This window comes from Saimiri boliviensis, chromosome 1, assembly GCF_048565385.1.
Source record: "Saimiri boliviensis isolate mSaiBol1 chromosome 1, mSaiBol1.pri, whole genome shotgun sequence".
NCBI classification, from domain to species: domain Eukaryota; kingdom Metazoa; phylum Chordata; class Mammalia; order Primates; family Cebidae; genus Saimiri; species Saimiri boliviensis.
The window spans coordinates 129,055,648-129,081,576 of NC_133449.1; the positions used below are offsets into that span (position 1 = coordinate 129,055,648).

The 25,929-nt window shown below is 38.2% G+C and overlaps 1 protein-coding gene across 7 annotated transcripts in view; it reads right to left on the reverse strand.

The window, feature by feature from the left end:
• The window catches only part of REV1 (REV1 DNA directed polymerase), an 86,547-nt gene that overhangs the window by 59,153 nt on the left and 1,465 nt on the right, over positions 1-25,929 (reverse strand). For 5 of the 7 annotated variants that reach the window (XM_039463605.2, XM_039463593.2, XM_039463591.2 and 2 more), the window contains exons 2-3: positions 5,004-5,067; positions 2,592-2,718 (exon numbers count right to left, since the gene is read on the reverse strand). Coding sequence is in view for 5 of the 7 variants with exons in the window: in XM_039463593.2 (XP_039319527.2) it covers positions 2,592-2,718; positions 5,004-5,057 (181 nt within the window). In the remaining 2 variants the exon portion in view is untranslated. Of the gene's footprint in view, positions 1-2,568; positions 2,719-5,003; positions 25,925-25,929 lie in introns of those variants that run through there. The other 2 variants (XM_074404092.1, XM_074404111.1) reach the window with 2 other exon arrangements.

Sequence of the window (25,929 nt, forward strand, 5' to 3'; positions counted from 1 at the left end):
AGCCAGGTAGAGGGAAGAATAGGTTGACAGTGAACCATTAGTAGATGGAGGGTCTTCTCTCCAAGTTCAAGTTCAATGTTGATTGGGTTGGAAAGGATGAGACCATAAAAGAGAGGCTCAGATGACAGACCTGGAATATTAAAGTCTGTGGGGAACATTAAGAATTCACTGTAAAAGAAGGGACCATACCTTCTTTTACAGTGAAGGCTGCATCTCCCGGGTTTGCAAACTGCTCACTGGAATGAAGTCTCTTTCCTCCTTATTCCTCTTCAGAGAACTTTTGTTGTTGTTGTTGTTGTTTTTTTTTTTTTTTGAGATGGAGTCTCACTCTGTCACCAGGCCGGAGTGCAATGGCACAATCTCGGCTAACTGCAACCTCCACATCCCGGGTTCAAGCAATTCTCCTGTCTCACCCTCCCAAGTAGGTGGAACTACAGGCACTTACCACCATACCCAGCTAATGGTTATTTTTAGTAGAGACAGGTTTTCACCATATTTGCCAGGATGGTCTCAATCTCTTAACCCTGTGATCTGCCTGCCTTGGCCTCCCAAAGTGCTGGGATTATAGGCATAAGCCACTGTGCCCGGCTTGAGAACTTTCACAACAGCAATGAACAAAACCGACAAAGTCTGTAACTTTGGTGCTTACATGCTAACAGAGAAAAAGGATAATACAATAAAAAAAAAATAGAGAGGCATTATACAAAATAGCTGGCCAGTATGCCTTAAAACTCTGAAATAAAGCTTGTTTGTTTTTTTTTTAAATCAAAAACAAAACTGCACCCCCTACTTGTCTTATTGTATCTAAAGTGTTCTTTACTTGCTAATTGTTAATGCTATTTTACATATAAAGCTTTCTTAAGTATGACGCTAAAACTGAATTTTTCTAAAAATAAGGTTATTTTATAGCACCAGTTTGGATGTCTCTGTGAAATTCAGCAAAATAGAACTTTATTTGTACAGTTATAAAAAAATCTTAGTGAAAACAGCAAAAATATTATCATCCCTATCCTAAAGGACAGAAATAATAGATACAAACAGAAAATGTCTTGTAGTCACACAAAAATTAATGATAAAAGCAGAATTAAAATTTCAGATTCTCAATCAAGAAAGTGATTACTATAATATTCATTTTTCTTCCCTCACAAAGAATCTCTTTTTCTTCCTCTTACATGAATAAGGGTCCTCTCTTGAACTAGAGACTTCCATGACTGGCTAATGTAAGAACCAATGCCCGTTTTCACCAACATTTTAAATTTTTCATAGTGTATCTCAGGAAAGTCCACGAAGCTTGAATTTGTCAGGATACCTAAGTAGAAAAGTTAACAAGTTTTCTGCATGTGAACTTCCCAATGCGGTACTGTACCAGCATTTATTTTGAGATAATGTCCTTACACCAAACTCATCATCAATGATGCCTCATAAAACACTTCATTACAAGCAACCCACCCTCCTCTTACTAAACCAGATAAATGTTCCAGTTAATTAATACTTGACTCCAATTCAAGAAATATGTCCTGAATGACTGTGTCCAGTCACTGTAGAGGCACCAAGGATACAGTGATGAAAATGTAGCTCTTGTTCTTGTCCAGTAAACAGACAACTATGGAAAGGTCTAAAGAACTCTAAGATGCAAATTCATTCAGGGAGCCATAGTTCCAGAAGAGCACAAGAAGTCACCTACATCAGTATGAAGACAGTCAAACTATCAAGGGGAAGTGAGGTATAGAGACCTGAAAGACAGCAAGTACCAGCCAGCTGAGAACGGGACAGGAATTTAACAGACTGACACAAATATTTAGAGCCACTCACTTCAAAATATACAATGAAATGCTTGTTGCCGGTAAAACAAAGTCATGAAATAAAGGCACCTTCAAAAAGTGGACATGTGAATAAATTCATCATTGAAACTGTGCAACAGGCAATTAAGAATTCCAGATTTCCTTCCTCCTTCACCAAGAATAAAGACAACCCTACCCCTTCCAGATACCGGACTCAATGACAATAGGCACAGCTGGTGAGGAAGAGGTAGGAATGAAAAAATGAATGGAGAGACTAAGTGAAATTTTATTTCCTAAACTGTGAAAATTCAGGTCCTTTCCTTCCCTGCTTAGCGACCCAAATGCTGGCAGTTTACACTCTTCTCTAGACAAGGGAGCAAGATTCTTCTCTAGGAAATATGACACTGACACACCCACACACCACCCCACCCTAAAGGACCTATGGATAATTACATCTAGAGATTTACCAATGAAATGGACCGACAGTGAAGCTCACAGTTTACAAGTTCTACTACCCATGTGCAGTAATTTCCCAATTAGCTATGTAAGCAAGAGGATTACTGTTTTTCATTTTAAACCTCATGTGACTTTTTGAAACTACATCTTTGATAAAAGTTAAAGACAATGGCAGGTTAAAGCAGCATGGAAAGGACAAAGAAGTATCTAAGCAGATGATTTGTTTTTTATCATCTTACAATGAATGATTTATCTATGATAAATGAGTAAAAACTGAATTTTAAAACAAATCATTCTCAATCCTAATAAAAATACATGCCAAAATAGGTACCTCAAAAGTAAAAAGTACTCAACCTGTATATCCATTAACATAGATGGCAACTCCACTAAAAATTGTAGATGAACTCCCATCCTTCTGCATAGCAGCATCTGAGCGAAACTGTTCCTCCAATTTCTGGACCTTGGCAGCCATATACCCACCCTAGAATTAAAGAAAAGGTAAACCAATCACAAAAGTTAAATTTTCTCTACCTCCTTTGTTTTTTAAAAAAGAAATGTTTATTTTAAAAACTAAACAACAGATCTTATTCTGTGTTAATGACCAGAACATAATGATAACCTCATAAACATAAACCATAAGACAAGGTAATAAATAAAACAGGTAGGTTGGGCCAGGCACAGTGGCTCACACTTGTAATCCCAGCACTGTGGGAGGCCGAGACGTGTGGATCACCTGAGGTTAGGAGTTCAAGACCAGCCTGGCCAACATGGTGAAACCCCATCTCTACTAAAAATACAAAAATTAGCTGGGCACGGTGGCAGGGGCCTGTAATCCCAGCTACTTGGGAGGCTGAGTCAGAATTGATTGAACTCGGGAGGTGGAGGTTGCAGTGAGCCGAGACTGCACTACTACATTCCAGCCTGGGTGACAGAGCAAGACGCCATCTCAAAAAAGAAAAAAAAAATTTTTTTAACAAATAAACAAAACAGGTAGGACAAGGAAGAATTTTCTGTCATTTTAATAATTTTATTACATTATGATGCTAAAAGTTACTTTTAAAGAAAAAAGCTAAGTCAATAATAGTAATACCACAAAATGTTCCTATGTACATAACTGAGCAAGTTACACCAAAGTTTAAACCAATTAGAAATTTGACAAGTGGTCTCAAAGCATATTTTATTTTATTTATTTATTTTGAGATGGAGTCTTGCTCTTGTCCCCAAGGCTGGAGGGCAATGATGTGATCTCAGCTCACTGCAAAGTCCACCTCCCAGGTTCAAGTGATTCTCCTGCCTCAGCTTCCCAAGTAGCTGGGATTACAGGCACCCACCCCCACACCCAGCTAATTTTTGTAATTTTAGTAGAGACAGGGTTTTACCATGTTGGCCAGGCTGGTCTCAAATCCCTGACCCCAGGTGATCTGCCCGCCTCGGCCTCCCAAAGTTCTGGGATTATAGGTGTGATCCACGGCGCCCGGCCTCAGAGCATATTTTAGACTGGCTTCCACTGTCTTCCATATACAGAGAGCTTAAGATGAATTACTTCAGACTGGGCACAGTGGCTCACACCCGCAGTCCTAACACTCTGGGAGGCAGAGGCGGGCAGGTCACAAGGTCAACAGATCGACACCATCCTGGCCAACGTGGTCAAATCCCGTCTCTACTAAAAATATAAAAATTGTAGTGGCACACGCCTGTAATCCCAGCTACTCGGGAGGCTGAGGCAGGAGAATCGACTAAACCTGGGAGGCAGGGGTTGCAGTGAGCCGAGATCATGTTACTACATTCCAGCCTAGCGACAGAACGAAACTCCATCTCAAAAAAAAAAAAAAAAGAATTACTTAAGGTAAAAATGAGGCAAGTGGATAAACCAGTGCAGTCCTCCCTGCACATGGGTAAGAATACAATGGCTAAATTCTGGATCTAATCAATCTATTTGATGGTAATATTAACTTTCATTAGATAACATCCACCTCACAAAGAATATCAAAAATAATTATTTTTGCTAAACACCTTGACAGATCCAGAAATTCAACTATACTTTTCCTGAACTTTGAAATAATTAGCTTGATTTGAATTATTAGGTCTCTAAATTAAAGCTGTAGGAGGCTAGAAGTATATGTTTTTCCCCCCAAAATGGAAATGACTGCATTATTTTTGCTAATTATTAAAAATATTACATGCTCACTGTGAAATTTACTTTCAGAAAATACAGGAAATATAGAGAAGAAAATTAAAACTGGTATAATCCCATTCATTAAAACTTGGGGGTGCTATTTCTAAAGCTTATTTCTGTATCTCATAGCATAGTTTTTACAAAAAATATAATGATACAAAATATTTCTTTGTTACACACTGTTTTAGTCAAGGTTATCTTTCCAGGTTAAGATATATAAAGCTAAATAATGACTGTATAGTGCTCTACTATATACAGATGACTTATTTGACCAATCCCCTATTATTGGATATTTATGTGTTTTCCTGTTTTTCAGCATTATTAGCAATGCTGCAATAAAATCATCAAACAATAAATTACTGTGCACTAGGCATATTTATTTCCTCAGAGTAAAAATCCTAAGAGTAAAGTTTAGGGGATAAGTTTATAAACATCATTAAGGCTTTCCATACATTGTGAAAACTCAAAAGATCTGGCAACTAAAGTAATTCACAATTTAGAAAACAACTTAAACCACATTATAAACTAAAAGAAGAATGAAAATTATCTAGACACTTAGATATAATTATTTTTACTCTTTTAAAACACACCCATTTGTCCCAGCCATCATTTTCAGCTCGCTTCCTCCATCCACCTCGCCTCATGGTGGAGCTTCTGTATTGGGGAGGAAAAAGAATATGTCAATTTAAAAACATAATGTATTCCTAATTGACATTTTATTTCAATATCAAGAAAATGAGAAATTAAAATATATTCGAATGTCCAACTGACAAAAGTCAAGAATACAATACTAAGTAAACTTTTTCTAAAGTTCTCCATTTTCCAGCTTTACAAGTGAAATTTATGTATAAACACTCTCCTACAGGTATTTTTAAATTGTAACTGTTAAATTTAAAACTCAATAGAAAAATACTTTATGCATTCCTGAGCATCAGTCCTAATACTCACTTACATAAAACATCACCGAATCCAACTAAGTGCTTACTTTACTTGTTATCATTAGTGTAAGATAATCAAACAAAACATTTCCCTTCATGAGTTGTCCTATAATGTGCCTCTTAAACTTTGTCTTTCCTATTACATACTGGACACTTAGGAGTTCAGTCATAGTGTGATCCACATATTCTGCAGAAGTCTTATAAGATGTCAATTAAAAATGATGCAGAAAAGATTATCACTGATAATATACTATAACAGTAAATCTGTCATACTCCTTAAGGCAATGCTTACTTTACTACAAAACCACCAGATGACCAAATGATGGCTCAAATTAAGTGGCAGCTGGCTTAGTGGCTAGCAAAATACAAAATCCAATTCATCAATCAAAAGAGGCTAAACAAAGCCCCTTGTAAAATCAAAGTCTTCTAACACAAATGGCTACATTTTGAGATATGACTACACTTATCCTTACCAAAATTAATATAACTTCTATTTAATTTTCTTTTTTCTTTTTGTCAGATACATAAAGTTTTCTTCTAGTAACTACATACATTTATACCAAATTGTTACCATATGAAGCCTTATATATTATCCAAGTCAAATCAGCTCTGATATGATCTATGAGAAATTTTTACTTAACAATACCTTAAACCATGATACTTTACCCCACACACATTAACAGATATTTTCTTTTCTTTTTTGAGACAAGAGTTTTGCTCCGTCGCCAGCGTGATCTCAACTCACAGCAACCTCTGCCTCCCAAGTTCCAGTGATTCTCCTGCCTCAGCCTCCCAAGTAGTTGGGATTACAGGCATCGACCACCACGCCTGGCTAATATTTGTATTTTTAGTAGAGACGGGGTTTTGTCATGTTGGCCAGGCTGGTTTTGAACTCATAACCTCAAGTGATCCACCCGCCTCCACCTCCCAAAGTGCTGAGATTACAGGCACGAGCCACCCAGCACAGTGAGCAGATACCTTCTTATGAATATTTTTGTTATTAGTATGCTGCAGGATTTAATTTTTCTTTGCTGACATTTACAGTAATTATAAATTTTTATTGTCTACCCTTAAAAGATAAGCAGAAATATTGCCAAAAAGTTAAGTCCTGATAAAGACAAGATAAATATAACTGTTTCAGGGGTATGTGCAAAGTGCTCTGAGAAAAGGTGGCAAAATGATTAACCCTGAGGAGAGTTTTTTTTTTTTTTTTTTTAAGTTTCATAAAGGTAGAAGCATGAATACCCCAATGTGCTCATTATCAAGTCCCAGAACTGCCATATGTTCTGTAAATATTTATTCTCTTTTCAGGAGGTTCACTTTGTCCAGTCCCAACAGGCTTTAGCCCTTAAAGGAAATCTAAGAGGTATGTTAACACACAGCTTTGGACTACATATAAACTGAATCCATACACCGGCTCTAACAAGTAAAGAGTTTAGGAGTTCTGGCCATTACACACTTAAAAACACATATGATAATTAAATGCAACTATTAAACCGTTAAAGGTAAACGAAAGAGTAAAGTATATTTTATACCAAATGGTGGCCCAATCATTTAAGAGCTCCAATTGTTTGTCTACTGTATACCTATTGCATGAGGCCAGTAGGAAAATTCCTTAATGATGGTTTAATGAGAATAAAAGCATGAAACACAGTAGTAATAAAAAAAATATTAAAAATCCCAGGTATTAAAAGGTTCTTCCTCTCAACTCCAAAATAACAAAACTATTCCAGACAAATGTTTAAAATTTGAAAAGGAAAAGGAAAGAATGAAGGACTGAAAATTTGTTTCATCATTTCCAATAACTTGAATCATGAACAACAAACTCCTATTGATCCAGAAATCAAACAGTCAAAAATTACTGGCCAACATTCCAAAGAGGACAAAAGTCTTCAGAGATCTGCCACCTCACCTCTCCTCCCCAAACCGGACAATTTTTCCCTCTGAGAACATTTGGCAATCCTAGAAGAGTGGCTGAAAGAATGGGCAAAGTTCCTGACAAACAGTGCCAGGAAAGAAAAAGTAGAGTCCAAGGGTATTCCAAGGATATAGACTGCCACAATTGGTATTGGAACTCTACAAGTAACAAGAAATTGGAAGTAGACCAAACTTTGCAGAAACTATATTCTGCCTTATGTTATTTCAATCTCTGAAAACAGATTAAGGTGATCGTGGGCTGGGCGAGGTAGCTCACACCTGTAATCCCAGCACTTTGGGAGGCCAAGGCAGGTGGATCACCTGAGGTCAGGAGTTCGAGACCAGTCTGGCCAACATGGTGAAACCCCGTCTCTACTAAAAATACAAAAAAACCAGCCAGTGTGGTGGCTGTTTCTGCTAATCAGCAAGGATCTTTGGAAAAAAAAAAAAAAGGCTCCGCCAATGCCTCTGTAATCATATCCAGGGAAAAGTTCTCCACTCTAGATAACTGATTTCCTTCTTTAAATAGAGCTTTCCCTAGAACAGAGGAGGGCATTTAATCAGGATACCACTACTTGACAGAAATAGCCTTCAGAAATAACGCTCTCTCTATTTTTATCCTGTTCCAAGCAACCTCCTGAATTACAATGTGTCCTCTTGACTAAACCTACTCACTAAGAAGTGACTGCCCTGTATTGACAAACCATCCAATTATCAAGCCAGACTTGTAAACAAAAATCGCCTTCTAGTTTTCAGAGGAACTCTTGCAGACCAGGCTCCCATCTAATTCCACAGAACTTGAGGACCTTGAGGAAAGTGATAACAGTTTCTGAAACTGTGATTTACAACCTAAAATAACCTGCCAATCTCTCCTTATCCAGCAACACTAACAGAGCAGCCAATTACTGTGTTTCAGAAATTTAGTTTAAAAATGGATGAAGGGTGAAAACATGACTGCAAAGTACCCTTACCCTTAACATTTAGGGCACACCTTCAATATACATTAGCTAATGTTACAGTAATCTACTCTGCCAGTTCACAGAGTAAAAATCAAATGAGACTACTTTCGTGGAAACCCTTTGAAAACTATAACATAGGGAACACAGTTATTTTACATTAGTTATCCATGGTCTACAAAATAATGAAAACAATAGATTAATAGATGCAGTGATAAAAGATACGGGCTCAAATCCCAGCTCTACAACTGCCTAGCAATGTAATTGGGAGTGAGTCCAATAGCACTTAGCCTAACATTTCTTCACCTATAAAACAAGAAAGTTTTACTGTAGAATCTTTGTGGGGCCATGACTGGATGAAGGGTGAATGTGGTAGAGAGAAGAGAGTTGGGGGTAAAAATAGCAAGCAAGCAAGGTTCCATTCTCTAAATCCAGCTTCAATTTTAGCAGCCATGCTTTCTTCCCCCCCCCACCCCGTAAGTTTCAGATTTAGGATCTGAACAAGAGTTTTCTTGAAGAATAAGCACAACTACTTGAAAAAGACTGATAATAGAGAGTAATGAACTAAAAACTAAGTACAAAATTTCTTGGCTCTTTTCTGTTTCTATGTGATTCTACAAGACAGTCACATATGGAAATCTCCCAACCCTTGAAAGGTTCACAAGCTAAATCTCACCTATAAACTAAAACTCAAGTAATCAAATTATAAAGACGAACTGAATTACAGGCTTTCAATGCAGCCGTGCCCAGTCCCCAGTGATAACATGCAATAACCACTAGCCAGGTAAGTTAAGTTTAAGGCAAATGGGAGAGCAGCTATGTCGATGAGGAGCCCAGGGATCCTCAATACCTACACAAAAGACTTCCTGACTCCATCCTCTCAACAGGGATGTTCAATCTCTATGAAGGGTCTCATTAAAGACATTCTTATTTAAAGATATAACAAGATTATTTATGCATGCATTTTCCCTAACATTTATCTTTTGCTGGAGCACACTACTATCAGTTCCTCCTAAACATCATTATGCTTTCTTTACTATAGTTATTGGTGAATTTTAGTATCTACCCAAGAGAATGATGTTTATCACCAGGAATATTCATTTTCATGTAAAAATGATATTTCATCTATTTACAAAAGAATTACTAATATTACAAGGTTCTAAACAGTTCAACACACACTAGCAAAACTCCCACTACACATCTACAAAATGTTCAAATACATACTCATCAGTGTTAATCTGATGGTTACATATATGTAACTCTAAAGTCTGTTGATTATTAACCAATAATGAAAGTGATTTAGAGTGGCTCTTAATCAGTCTTATTACTACAGTCATATATAAATGTATAGGTTTATCCTATCTTCATGTAATAGCTATTTAAGAAATATCTGCTGAATGTAGTAAGAATGACATGCAAAGAATATTGAGTGAATGAATGTGCACATTATAGTAGAGTAACATAATTCATGAATGTGAAACAAGCGCAAAGAAAGCAGCCGGTGGCCACCCCATCTCTAGGCAAGGTTAAAACAAAGTTTGCCTTTAGCATCCTACCTTATCGCTACTCAACAGCTCTTTGTTTTCAGTGCCTCTTTATTTACTTAGCGGTCAATCTTTAGCTAAGGCATTTATTGACAACTATGGAACTGGTTAATAACTGGCTTAAGGTATGAACTTCACCCCACCCCCCCAAAAAAAAGAACTTCTTCATGACCATTCAATGAGGAAAGGACAATCTTTTCAACAAATGGTGATAGGAAAACTGAGTATCACATGCCAAAGAAGTTGGACCTTTACCTCATGCCATATTAAAAACTGAAAATATATTAAAGACATAAATATAAGAGCTAACACTATCAAACTCAGGAGAAAACATTAATAAAAGCTTCATGACACTGGATTTTGCAATGACTTCTTGGGGAAAATCTGAGTAACAAAAGAAAAAACAGACAAACTGGACATCAAAATTTAAAACTTCTGTGAATCACAGGGCAAAAGAGGGTGAAAAGGCAAGTCACAGAATGGGAGAAAATATCTGCAAATCATGTATCTGATAAGGGGTTCATAAAGAACTCTTACCATAAACAGTAACAATAAACACAAAACCCAATTAAGAGATAAACAAAGACTCTGAATAGACACTTCTCTAAAGATAGACAAATGGCCAGTAAGTACACACACAAAAAATGTTGTGTCATTAATCACTATGGAAATGCAAATAGAAACCACAATGAGATACTACCTCACACCCACTGGAATAGCTACTATTAAAAAAAAAATGCTGATAAGAATGGGAAGAAATTGGGCCCCCTGTGCACTGTTAGTTGGAATATACTGGCGCAGCTGACATAGAAAACAGTACGGCAGTTACTCAAAAAATCAGAAATTATCACGTTAATTCCACTTGTGAGTATATACCCAAAGAAATTGAAAACTGGGACACAAAGAGATATTTATTTGTACACTATCATACTAATAAGCATTATTCACAATACCCAAAAGATGGAAGCAACCCAAGGTCCATCCACAGATGAATGGGTAAACAAAATGTGGCATATGCATACAACAAAATACTATTCAGTCTTAAAAGGAAGGAAATTCCAAAGCATGCTACAACTTGCACAAACCTTGAAGGCATTATGGTAATTTAAATAAGGCATTCACAAAAGGACAAATACTGTATGATTCTACCTAAATACATTTACTGTATTTAAAGTAGTTAAATTCAAAGACAGAAAGCAAAATAGTGGTTGCCGGTGGAGCTACTGTTTAACAGGCAGAGTCTCAGGCAAGGTGAAAGAGTTCTGGAGATGAATGGTGATGATGGTTGCACAACAATGTGAACGTACTTAATGCTACTGAACTGTACACTTAAAAACAATTAAAATGGTAAACTTTTACATGTATGTTACCAAAATTAAGGAGAAAAAGGTTTTGTTTTTTTTTTAAAAAAAAAGTACTTCTGAAGCTGGAAACACTTGTAACAGCTGGGATCACAGAGACCGGCAAGCTGCATTAACAGGATCTTCAGGTGGGGTGCAAAGCTGGGAAAGAGGCTACTTCAAGAAATCTGGACAGCAGTATCTGGGTGTTTTTGGGTTTTTTTTTTTTAACTTTGAATTGGGGGCAGTGGGAGGCCATTACAAGAATTAGGTATTGCCCTTATGAGTAACTACGCACATAAAGTGCTAGCACACATGCCCTAAAAAAGTTTGGTAACAGTCTACTCCAATGTGCTCTTATTCTGTCCTTTAATGGTAAAAGTCTTAACACAAGACAAACAGCTTTTTATGTAACATGTAGATACAAAAATACAGCTGTTTGTGGATTTTGCTTTGATTCAACCTTAAAGACCATAATTGTCTAAGGCTACAGTTCTCGAACAGACTACTGAAGTTGTAAGGGCACTACAGACATGCATATCCCACAAACTACAGTCAGGTTTTGATCTTGAAAGGACTCTCCACACGGTATATAACACAAAACAAAAGGCCGGAAGCGGTGGCTCACACCTGTAATCCCAGCACTTTGGGAGGCTGAGGTGGGCAGACCATTTGAGGTCAGGAGTTTGAGACAAGCCTGACCAACGTGGTGAAACCCTGCCTCTAAAAATACAAAAAAAAATTAGCCAGGCGTGGTGGCAAGCACCTGTAAACCCAGCGACTCAGGAGACTGAGGCAGGAGAACTGCTTGAACCCAGGAGACAGAGGTTACAGCAAGCCAAGATCGTGCCACTGCACTCCAGCCTGGGCAACAGAGAGAGACTGTCTGAACAACAACAAAAATTCATACACCCAGGTGAAGGGTGCAATTTCCCAGAAGTATAAGTATCAGCTCTAATCAGTCTGTACTTGCTTTTAGTGACTGATTTTAAACCAAGTCAACAGTTCACATTCTAAGAATAGAACTGTGTATCTTTCATGTATTTAAGACATCTTTTAAAAATATACAACAAGTCCAAGTATTTAGATCAGGCTTTATTCCTAACCTAATAGAACCCATTTTTGCCACTTTATGTGTGGTTTTTACACCTTCAGCACACTAAAACATTTTCCTGCTACTAATTGTTTTCTGCTACAATAAAACAATTACTGTACCAGATAAGATACAATCTTGACAAACACAGAATTTAAAGAACTTAAATGTACAAAAGTGGCATACAGCACCCTCCACACACAAAAAAAAATATAGCCTTTGATACGTAAACCTTTTCTTGAGGTCAGTATGATCTTTCCATCTTTTCTTGGGACATTCTCTATTAATCCCTTATCACTGACTTGTGATGAGGGAATAACAGAGCAATTCCCCTGCCTCAGCCTCCCAAGTAGCTGGGTTTACAGGTGCTTGCCACCATGCCCGGCTGATTTTTTTAATATTTTTAGAGACGGAGGTTTCATCACATTGGTCAGGCTGGTCTCAAACACACTGCTTTGTAATGCTAAGTACACTATACAATCCTGCTAAGTGTTCCTTTTCAAAAATAGATTTTCTTGTGCTATTTATAAAAGCAATTCGGGTTTATTGCAGAAAACTGGAAAATACAGAAAACAGAAAAGAGGAGGAAAAAATTACCCACATTCCCACCACCTAAAAAATTCACCTATTAACTGACACTTTATATTTCTTTCCTTTTAGTGTTCCTTTAATTTTTAACATTCGAATTTAATTTCTTTACATTTAAACATATTATGAGTTAATATCTTTCATTTCCGAAGTGTCTTTAGTTTTCCAAGGCCCCTTTACATCTAACACTTATCTTTACAACTCTATTATAGAGTAAGTCAGCCAAATACGATTTATTTTGCACACAGTTGCCTTCTAGGGTAGATAAGCTTTCAAGTTCTGTAAGGCAGCACTGCTCGTTTGTGGTATATAATCATACTTATCTTCTACAAACTTATGTTCCCAAATCATCAATGGAAAAATAGTATTATCAATATGAACTGCTAAAAAGAACAATCCTACTGAACTGCAGTAACTTAACACAATTCAACAAAACAGATGCTTCTTCACTAGGGCATCTAGTACCTATCTAGATCACAAAAAAATCCATATATGTAACAAGACTAAAGAAAAAAATACGTCCCACAAATAACCTCCATCTAGACCCTAACTAGTCCATATTAATGAGAAGTAGAGATTGGGCACAGTAGCTGATGCCTGTAATCCTAGCACTTCGGGAGGCTGAGGCAGGCGGATCACTTGAGGTCAGGAGTTTGAGACCAGCCTGGCCAATATGGTGAAACCCCGTCTCTACTAAAAATGCAAAAATCAACCGGGCATGGTGGCAGGCACCTGTAATCCCAGCTACTAGGGAGGCTGAGGCACAAGAATTGTTTGAACCCGGTAGGCTCTCAATGAGCCAAGATCGTGCTACTGCATTCCAGTCTGGGCAACAGAGACTCCATTTCAGAAAAGAAAGAAAAGTAGAGACCAAAGCCAGCATGAACTTTATTGCTGATTCTCTGAACTGATAAGCAAGTCACATTTTACTTCCTCCATACTTGGAAAGAGTTGGACCTGGCAAATTCTAGACTCTTTTGCAATTTTTTAAATGTATGTAATTCTACACTAGAACCCAGGAGGTGGAGGTTGCAGTGAGCCAAGATCGCGCCACTGCACTCCAGCCTGGACAACAGAGCAAGACAGCAACTTAAAAACATAAATAAAATGTGTATGATTCTATACATCTATCTAGTTTGAAAAATCTTTCAACAAAAGCATACATATTATACAACTTTATGTAACTTTTTCTATGCTTTCCAAAAAACAAGCTGTGCCTATCCACCGATGTGGCTGTGTAGTACAGATCCTAACCCAAACAGAGGTCTGCCCTTTGCCCTTGGTTCCTGGGAAATAATCTTTTTTCCCCACTTCCCATGATCCAAGATGAGACTGGAAGGTAGCCTCTAAGCCCTTAGAATGTCCACCCTGTTAAATGCCTTTGTTTACCTGGGGGATTTGAGCCACTCCAGATAGTCTAACACTGTGATTTATGGTGAGGGCTTCGAGCTATATCAACCTCCGGAAGGACTGAAAACTAAAGGTCAACCATGCCAACAGTCGATCATATCTAAGTGACCAAGCCCCAGTACAAACGCTGCTCACCAAGACTTGGGTGAGCTTCCCTAATTGGTAATCTCCATGAGTACTGTCACATATCAGTACCGGAAGTTGGCACCGTCCACAACTCCGCTGGCAAAGGATATCTGGAAGTTTCACACGTGGAACTCTTCTGTGTGCCCCCATGAACACAGGGGCTGATTTTATTCTGTATTATTTTCACTTTAATAAATCCAACCATAAGTAAAAGCCCTTTCAGTTCTGTAAACCCTTCTAGCCAATTATTGAACCTAAAAATGGTGTGGATCCCCAAACTTGCAGTTAGTCTCATAAGTGAGGGTGGTCTTGGGACTCCCAACTCCACAATGGTAAAATGGCACTGTCCTCCAGTGTAATGGAACATCTCTCCCATTCTTCTTAGCAGGAGGCAGAGTGGGCAACCAGAGACCACATTTCCCAGGCTCCTCTAAAAAACAGGGGCGGCCATGTGACTAGGTTCTGACCAATGGGTATGTGCAGAGGATGTATACGAAATATGAGCCACATTCCTAAAGAAAACTGTTTACTTCTTTTTCTGGAACGCAGTTGTGAGGTAACCCAGCTTGAACCATGAGAATAGTGACAATGCCCTATGGAATGGTTAAGCAAACAGAAGAAATATGGAACTCTGAATGACCTAAAATACTGAGGTGCTCACCCACTATGGATTGCCTGTCTACCTTTGGACTATTATAGGAGAAAGATAAACTTCAATATTGTTTGTGCCATTGTATTCTGAAGTCTCCATTACAGCAGCTTAGCCTGTACCCTAATGTGTAAGTACATTTGAGTATTTTATGATTTTGATTCAATATCTACATAGAGATAGAGAGACAATTAAGATGTACTATAAAAAAATTTGGATATATTAAACCTGAATATAACAAATATTTGTAATGTCCCAGTTTGAGGCTGATCTGACTAAAGGGAAAGTGTCTATCCCAAACAATTAAATATAGCAGAGTTTTCTCTCTTATTTTTTTTGTTATTCAGAACTACCAAAAAAAGATGCTTAACAAAAATCATCTTGAATACAAACTGAAGGGGGCTTTCTTCAAGAATGACTATTGCTTTTTTTCCCTTAAATTACAGATTTCCATAAAAAGGGAAAGAAGTAGAGACACTGTTTTAATAAAGTACCAAGAAGGCCAGGCATGGTGGTTCATGCCTGTAATCCCAAGACTTTGGGAGGCTGAGGCAGGTGGATCACCTAACGTCAGAAGTTTGAGATAAGACTAGCCAACATGGCAAAACTCCATCTTTATAAAAATACAAAAATTAGGCAAGCGTGCTGGTGCACATCTGTAGTCCCAGAAGGCTGAAGCAGGAGGATCACTTGAACCCAGGAGACCAGTTGTATTTAGCTGAGATCGCACCACTGCACTCCAGCCTGGGCGACACTGAGTCTCGGTCTCAAAAAAATAAAAAATAAAAATTTTCTTAAAAAGTACCAAGGACAACTGCCTTCTCTAGTTTTCAGAGTGCAGCCAAATCACCCACCTCCCAAACACCTTCCCCTCAATTTTCTTGCTTTCCTGTGTTGCAAACCATGAGGCCCAATTGCATTTACTAAGCATCTCCACTAGGATGTTCTATACATCTCAGTCAGCATGTCCGTAAGTAGGGATCAAGCTACAAAGGAAAACAAAAGAATATTCTGGAGATGAAATGATAAAAATTAAAGAGTCTAGAGGAAGGAGTAAGAAACAACTGAACTTCACTAAGCAGAAGTGGTATAACCTCACAGGAAAGCCAAACGATTATCTGTAGAAAAGCTCAAGGATGCAATAAATCAGGGATTCCAAAGGCCACAGTAGAAGAGCTAGTAATAGGAACAGAACTTAGCTGGAGAATAAAGAAGACAGTAACAAAGAAGAGGGAACTGTATCTAAAGCAGTGATTCTCATGCCTGAGCATGCATCAGAATCACGAGCAGAGCCTATTAAAACACAAGACTGCTGTGGGCCCCCAACTCCAACGTTTCTGATTCAGTCAGTGACACTAGGGTAGGGGTGGGACTCTGCATTTCTAAAATGTTCCCAGGTGATGTTGATGCAGCTGGACTGTGGCACCCACTTTGAGAACCACTGGTTTTGCCTGTACCTAAAAATGTATCTATAGTGGTGAGAACAGAAAAAAGGACAGTTCAGTGGTAATGAGAAAGGTTACATATGGTAGAGAGAATGATGCTGTAATGTGTCCTAAGTAGAATGAATTTCATATCAGAAGTAATGCAATTCACCAGCTGAAGGTTTTAATTAGATTACAGTTGACAAAATTTGCTGTCCTTCTCACTACTTCCACTTACCCCAAATTCCAGGTCTGAGCTAATGGTTTTTCTCCGTATTCACTTAGCATTTACCATAATCTACAGTTTTCAAGGTGAGTAAAAGGAGTATAAACCACAATCCAAGGTTATCAGAGAAGAAAGATTTGTATACAACTGTAATACGAGATCTGTAATCCCAGCATTTTGGGAGGCCAAAGTGGGAGGATCTCTTGCAGGAGACCAGCCTGAGAAACACAGCAAGACCTCATCTCTACAAAAATTTTTAAAAAGCCAGGCATGGTGGCACAAACCTGTGGTCAGTAGGCTGAGGTGGGAGGATCACTTGAGCCCAGAAATTCGAGGCTGCAGTGAACCACTGCACTGAGCCTAGGTGACAGAGTAAGACCAAAAAAGTAAAAATAATAAATGCAGAGAAAACAGCAATAAATCTCATGTTCGAGAAGACACCCAAGAAGGCATCACTGAGAAGTAAATCTGAACTAAGAACAACCAGCAGGATTTTATGGGATAGAAGGGTGGTGGTAAGGGTTAACATGAAAGCAAAGATTTCAGGAAGAAGGAAAATTTGTAATCAAAAACATAAAAGGGCCAGGTGCAGTGGTTCACGCCTGTATCTCAGCACTTTCGGAGGCTAAGGCAGGAGGATTGCTTGAGCCCAGGAGTTGGAGACCAGCCTGGGCAACAAAGTGAGACCCCCCCAAAAAGAAAATTTAAAAATCAGCCAGTCATGTTGGTACACGCCTGTGGTCACAGCTACTTGTAGAAGCTGAGATGAGAGGAATGCTTAAGCCTGGGAGGTTAAGGCTGCAGTGAGCCATCATCATGTCACTGCACTCAGGTCTCAACTACAGAATGAGACCCTGCCTCATAAAAAATGAAAAGAAAAATACAAAAAGATGTTTAGGACAATATTCTAGAATTTACTGCTATGTAGGACACATGGCCAGACATAGAGATAGACAAACTAATGCAGGTGGAGAAATATAAAAGACCTTGAATATTGAATACATCATACTAAGAAGTTTAAACCTTACTTTATAAGTTTTAAGAAAATGTAAATTTGTGTATGTGAATGGGTGGGAAACTTTCTGGCTCCTGAGCCTAGCCTATACCATATAACCTGTAAATCTTAGCAGAAGTCCACACCTTCTGCATTCCACCCATACAAGTCATTAGATCTCTGAATTCACAAGGTAACTAGCATAAATAATGATGCATAACTGAAAACAAATCCCTCAGAGCAACTGCAATTCAAAAATATAGCCACACCCTTTTGGACCTGCTATCACTTCTAGCTTTCACAAATCTCTTTTCTCACAAATCCTTCTATTAAATGTAACTGCAAGCAAACATAAAGGGAGCAGAAGTTGTCATTGCTTCTGGATTCTTCCTTTGCTTTACACCAAGAATATCATATATTTAAAATTACATTAAAAAGAAGACACAACAATATGCTACATTCTTCAATACACCAGAAGTCTTATTCAATGTACAATTTATGTAACAATTTGGCACACTATAATCTCTGAGAAACAGTGAGTTCCAAGATAATTTAATATAATCTTTTAGTGACAATCTGAAATAAGATTTATTAGGCATAAACAATTTGCAAGAGTATTACCCTCCAACATAGTAAATTTGAACAGTGTAAGTAACTTCAACTCAAGTGCTAAAATTCAAAACAGCAATTAAGTTACTGAAACATTTTACAACCCTAACACAAATAGATGATCAATGTCTCCACCCCACACATAAAAATCTCCCTTCATAATTTTTTCTTCCAAATAACTAATGAATTACCCACATCTAAAAGAGCAAACTGGATACCAAAATTCAAACTTTTTACAGCCAATTATTAAGGTTTTAAAATATCAACAACTATGTAGTTTATAACCCAAGCGACAACTATGTAATTAAAACATTTAACTTAAGTGAATGACCCAAGTTTTAAATTCTATTGTATCAATAAAAGAAAATGTTATGTAGTAATTCTCCACAAAAGCCAATCCTTCTATATATATATTCAAAATGCAATCTGTTCCAACTTTTAACAGCGATTACTGGGTTACTATCACTACTACTAGTTTTAGCTGTCACAAATTAAGCAAGTATCTGTTCTCACTTCTTTAGCCAGCATTGTGTAATAAACAATTTGAGGGCCAGGCACAGTACCAGCACTCTGGGAGGCCAAGGCAGGAAGATCACTTGACGTCAGGAGTCTGAAACTAGCCTGGGCAACCTGGGGAGATCAAGCACAGGCACACGCGCGCGCACACACACACACAAACACACAGACACACACACACAATTTTAAATTAGCCAGGTGCGGTGGTACACGCCTGTAGTCCTAGCTACTCGGGAGGCTGAGGCGGGAGGATCAGAAGTTGAAAGTTGCAGTGAGCTATAATAGCACCACTGTGACAGAATGAGACCCCGTCTCCAAAAAAAAGAATTTGGCTGGCCATTGTCTCATTCCTGGAAAACTCTACCTCCCAACTGGTAAGCGTGTCTTTGTTATCCATGAATTCCATAATAGGTCCTCCTTGGCCCACATCTGAGTTTCTATTAACTGGGTGACTCCCAGTATGCCCCCAGTTTCAGAATGGGGGTTGGCCATGCTGGAACCATGTGACTAGTGGGTTGGGGCTTTGAGCAACCTAACATCAGCCTGACAACTGGACCTCCACGGAGAAGGGGGCTGGGGACTAAGTTCAATCATACCTATGTAATAAAACTTCCCTGAAAACTCTGGATGTTGAAGAGTCAGCTTTCCTGGCTGGCACCATTCACTGATGTACCGGAAGGACGACAGGTCCTGAGGACATAGACGCTTCATGTTTGGGACTCTCTCAGATCTTGTCCTATGTGTCTCTTTAATTGTCTGGTCCTGATTTGTATCTTTTACAGAGTAACTATAATTCCAAGAACAGCACTTTTTTGAGGCTTGAGTCATTCTGCAACTTATCAAACATGAGGTGTAGTGGGAACTCCCAAAGTTGTAGCCAGTTGGTCAGAAGTGTGGGTGACCTGCAAGTCCTAGAGTTTGTGGCTAATACATGAAAGTGAGCAGAGTCTTGTATACTGCACCCTTAACTAACGATGTCTGACCTAACTCTGGGTAGCTGGTGCCCAGATTACATTACAGCAATAAAATAGGATATGCAGCCTTACCTCTCTTCCCAGGACTCTTAAGAGAATTAAATGAGAAAAAAATTAGGTAAAGCACTCTTTAAGATATTAAGTGTTAGCCATGTACAGTGGCATATCCCTGTAATCTCAGCACTTTGGGAGGCCAAGGCAGGTGGGATCACCTGAGGTGAGAAATTAGCAAGCAGCCTGACTAATGTGGTGAAAACCTGTCTCTACTAAATACAAAAAAAAACTAGCCAGGTGTGGTAGCGCAAGCCTGTAATCTGAGCTACTTGGGAGGCTATTTTTGTGACTAGAGAATCACTTGTACCTGGGAGGCAGAGGCTACAGTGAGCCACGATCACGCCACTGCACTCCACTCTGGGCAACAAGAGCTAAACTCCATCTCAAAATACATAAATGGCAGGAAGTGGTGGCTCACGCCTGTAATTCCAGCACTTTCGGAGGCCAAGGTGGGCGGATCACGAGGTCAGGAGATCAAGACCATCCTGGCCAACAAGATGAAACCCGTCTCTACTAAAAATACAAAAATTAGCTGGTGTGGCGACACACGCCTGTAGTCCCAGCTACTCAGGAGACTGAGGCAGAACTGCTTGAATCCAGGAGGCAGAGAGGTTGCAGTGAGCAGAGATCGCACGACTGCACTCTGGGTGACAGACAGAGACTGTGTCTCAAAAAAAAAAAAAAAAAAATTGATATAAAGCATTGTGTTTGCTTTGGCCACACATATCCAAAATTGGAATGACAAGATTATCATGGGGGAAAAAAAACTTTATTAAAAAAGAAAACATAAAAAAGGTATAAAGCCTTACAAAAAGTAAACTTTTTTGTTATGCTCCTTAAAATGTTGAAGAAATTGTTAAAAGTATTTTTAAAGTTCAGGACTGTCCAGGTTAAATGGCTTTTTTTTTTTTTTTGAGATGGAGTTTCGCTGGTTACCCAGGCTGGAGTGCAATGGCGCCATCTCGGCTCACCACAACCTCCGCCTCCTGGGTTCAAGTAATTCTCCTGCCTCAGCCTCCCGAGTAGCTGGGACTACAGGCGTGCGCCACTATGCCCAGCTAATTTTTGTATTTTTAGTAGACGGGGTTTCACCATGTTGACCAGAATGGTCTTGATCTCTTGACCTCGTGATCCACCCGCCTCGGCCTCCCAAAGTGCTGGGATTACAGGCGTGAGCCACCACGCCCAGCCTTAAATGGCTTTTTTTAAAAAAAAGCTTAAAATATAACAGCTAAGGAGATATCAAGAAATAGAACTTATTATAAGAGTAAAATACAGAACTTAATGCAAACCATTTAAAAGAGCAAAAAAATCTAAATCATGGTTTCAACTACATAATCCAGACCACTGCCTAAAAAATAAGAATGCATTTAGTCCATTCTTAGAAATCTCAAATGTAGAAATGCTGGAGCTTAGACAATGTAAGATGCAGCCATTATTTTGTGACTAAACCTTCAAAGAGTTCATTTTAGCCTTGGGTATAAGCAGGAATGACTGAAACCAGTAAGCAACATTTTGCTTACTCAGATATGGGTTTGAATATGAACTACTCACATCACAACCAATTTCTTTTGCCCATCCCTAATATTTTAATTCATGCATAAAACCAGGGGACCAGACTGATCTTTAAAATGCTTCTCAAATCATCCCATGTGGATAAGGCAGTTACCTGCCTACATGAGAAAGCGTAATTTTCAACTGCATTATAATAGACGACAAAATTTTTTTCTATTATGTTCCAATGATAACAATAAAATCAAGACTTTAAATCACAATCTTACAAGAATATATCATTTTATTTTCTGCCATCTTGGATATGAGATACTAAGTGTTGCTGGTCTTTCCCTGGGTAATGCAGGGAACAGTTCAGTGTATGGGGGGCAGCGGGGGTGGGGAATGGCCTTGAGGGGAAAACGTATGCTCTAGTCTTATTTCTCCTCTATTTAGCAGGCAAATGACTCTCAGGGTCTCACTTTCCTACAGTAATATGTAAGGGCATGGCCTATGGAATCTGAAAGATTCTTTCTACCCCTGGCATTCTAAGGTGTTGAGAAGTCAACAACTAATAATTTAGATATTGTTACAAATTTAAAAAGCCTCACAAGGAAATGTCAGAAGCCATTAAAATTTACGTAAAATATCCCACCTATGTGTTCCTCCTTACTGAAGGAAAACCAGGTAAAGATCTGCTCCATGGGCTATTATCCTTAGCAAACTTACACAGGAACAGAACACCAAACATATGTTCTCACTTGTAAGTGGCAACCAAAGGATGAGAACTCATGAATGCAAAGGGAGCAACAGACACTGGGGACTTGAGGGTGGAGGGAGGACGGAAAGGAACAGGAAAAATTAACTACTGTATTTCAGGCTTAATACCTGAGTGATGAAATAATCTATGCCACAAACCCCCATGACATGAGTTTATCTACATAACAAACCTTCACATGTACCCCAGAACTTAAAAGTTAAAAAAAAAAACTGCTCCATAATCAGCAGAAACACATCACTAGTAACTTGTATTAAATATTTACTTGCTATCTGCAATTTAGCCTTAAGCAAACTTAGACATTTATGTTTTCTTAAATCTGATCTATTATATGCAAAACCTTTTCAAACTATTTACAAAGCTGAAGCACCAAGACACATGATGCTGACTTATTTTTAATGACTTCTAAATATGAGCAAATGAGAAAAACATTAATTACGTTGCAAGTTATCATCCTATTAAAACATCACACTTATAATACACACGTTTAAGTATAGTAGTAGTAAAATCTAAAATAAAATTTTAAAAAATTCGCCATAAATAATGATGAAGCTGCCAGTAGTTAAGAACAGACACTCACAACTAATGTGATAAAATGTAATGGGGCACGCTTCCAAACAAAAACCTTGTCGTTTTTAATGTGCCTCATAGCAGACTGGTTATGACCTTTGGAACTAGCCCGAAATCTTGGTTCTTTTCTTGTGTGACCAGCCAAGTAACAACACCTCTCTAAATCTGTTTCTTTATAATGGTGTCAACCTTATATGGTAGTTGTAAATATTAAATGAGACACTGCACTTAGCAAAGAGCCTAGCACACAGTAAATATTTAATAACTTACAATTATGAAATTTTGGAAGAAACAATACACAAAGAAGCAGTCCTTTCACTTTTAAAAAAATTTAGGTCTAAAGTTTAGGATCCTATTATTTGTTAAAGTTCAGACTGAGAAATAAAGTAACAGTCCTACAAAGAAGCATTTTACTAAGGACAAGTGAACTAATTTAAAATAACTGGTATTATGAAAGTTTAACTACCACAGACAGAATTTTAGTTTATAAGAATAATTCAAGTTGTATTAGCTCAAAGTATCTATTATTACGAAGTCACTACTTTCATTCTTTCTTCTCCTATTTCTGTAACTGCTAAAGAAAAAAAAACCTTATTATGAAAAGAACAAAACTATACAAAGCACAGCTGGGCTACTTTAAATTCCAATTAATAACCAAATATAATTTGAGGGGAAAAACTCACAGTTTAAGGCGGCAGAAACTGAACACACTAAAGATGATAAAAATTTCCTTCCCAAATACTACAAGACTCATACTTCAACTGGATCTTCAAGGACCTTCCTGTCTGAAGAAAGGAAGCCTCTAGTAAGTCCTTTCATCACCATAATCAGATCTCCAGCTGAACTTCAAAGGGAACTATATAAAAGCCACTCTGGTGAGCGATTGTTGAGATAATCACTCTAAGCATCTTCTACAGATTGAAGAATAAAAAATCTGACTTACACATTAAAACCAAACACCAGTCACCATTCTCAGCAGTTTATTTTTTAATTTCTTCTAGACATCCACAAAATGCATTTTTTAAAAGCGTTCCATCAATGTAATTCTGGCAGCTAACAAAACTTCAGCACAAAAGTAATAAATAAAAAATTTAGCCAGGCACAGTGGCTCAAACCTGTAATCCCACCACTTTGGGAGGATGAGGCAGAAGGATCACTGAAGCCCAAGAGTTTGAGACCAGCCTGGGCAACATAGTAGGACCTCATCTTTACAATACATTAAAAAATTAGCCAGGCATGGTGGCATGCGCCTGTAGTCCCAGCTACTCAGGAGTCTGAGGGGAGAGGATCACTCGAGCCCAGGAGGTTGAGGCTGCAGTGAACTGTGATTACACCGCTGCACTGCAGCTTGGGCGACAGAACAAGATACTGTCTCAAAAAATCTAAAGAAAGAAAAAATTTCAATTAATCCACCTTTACCTCATGCCAAAATACAAAATCCTAAGTGAACAAGCTAATTTCAATTAGTTACTAGAAGGTTTAAAATGACCCTGTTCTAAGCACTTTTCATATATTAACTCAATTATTACTCACCATAATTCTATGAGATAGGTATTATTATAGTCATCTTACAAATGAGCGGAACTGAGGCACCACCAACTTATTAACGTGTCCATAGTCTCACAATCAGTAAATGGTTGGAGCCAGAGAATTGTGACCCAGGCTGATTCCAGAAGCAATATTCAAATCAACTACACTACTCACTTATTCAACAAGTTTTACTGAGAGCCTGCTATGTACAACGCACAGTTCTAAGCGCTGGGCATAAAGCTGTGTACAAGTCAGACAAGGCCTCTGCTCTCTAGTTGGGAAGAAGGTTGGGAGCTAAACAAGTCTAATGGGGGTAATCACTAAGTAAGTGAACAAAAGCAGTATATCTTCACCTAGTAATACATGCTATGGAGAAAAAGAGAAAAAAGAATTAAAAATCATAAAGGAAGGGGCTTGCTCCTATTTTAGAATTAGAAAAGGCCTCTCTGAGACCATGACATTTGAGCAGAAACACAAGATGTGAAGAGTCATGACCACCTAGAGGAAGGGGTGGTCCAGCTAAATAGCAAGTATAACATCCTAAGGTAGGAACAGTTTGTTCAAGAACTGGCTAAAGGACTGTGGGACTGGGGTAGGGTTCTGAAAGTCAGTCACCTGGTAAGAAGAAAGGTTAGAAGCTGGCAGCTGCCATGCCCTGATGGGATGTGCTAAGGGGCTTAGATTCAACTGTGCTAACAAGAAGCTTTTGGAGAATATTGCACAAGAAAGTGAGAATCTGATTTACATTTTTAAAAAGATTTCCTCTGATTGTCAAGGGGAATCCCTGGGGACAGTCAGGGAGCAAGAGAAATAAAGATACCAGTAAAGGCACTAAGGCAACAGTCCAAACAAAAGACACTGGAACTTACGACTAGGATTCATGTACTGTTTACAAGCAGATGCTAAAAGAAGAGCCTGCAACCTAATTGTCTCTGAAGAGTCTTTTTAATATCCCTTTTCCGGTCTCCTCTCCTGACTTGTCTTTGGAAAAAAATAAGATTCTTTTTTAATGTCCACGTTAAGGCCTCAGTTGGTGCTATTATAACAACAGAAAAAAAGTTGTCATTTTTAAATGTTCTGTTTAACATACCCTATGATTAGTAATATGCCACATATACCCACCCACACATTCTTGAGAAGCAGAAAGAGGCACAGTGCTCTTTAATGTCAGAATTGTTCATTTATTTGGAGACAAGAAGTACCTGTCATCTCTTCTGATTACCTTTCCTCTCACACTTTGTCTCTAGCACATCCTGGCTCATTCTAGATTGTGAATTGCAATAAACGGGTATACCAAAGGGAGGATGTATTTCCTGAGCACCTCCTGCGTATCATGGTCTCACTAGATGTCTCACATTTAAGAACTCATTTAATCCTCAGATACCCAAGGTGGGAAATAATACCTTCATTCTACAAACGAGAAAAAAATCAGATACTAGTAACTTAACTTGTCCAGTCACCAGCTAACAAGTGGCAGAGCCAGAAATCCAACCTACATCTAAGTTCCTATCTTCCCACTACAACAGCTATCAAAGAAAGAGCTTTCAAATATATTTTATTTGTAGTCACTGAAACTTATGTATAATGACTAGTTTGTTGCTGGTGAGGACAAGGTTTAATTCTCCTATGTAGAATCAGAGTTTTGAAGTTGGGAGTGGGGCAAATGTAGTGATCTTATATATTCAAGCATATTACTTTTAAAAAATTATGTTCTACTTGAGACCTTCTAGAAATTAATCCTAAAAAAGCAATTCCCATCGTCAGAAAAAATATAAATATGTACTGTTTA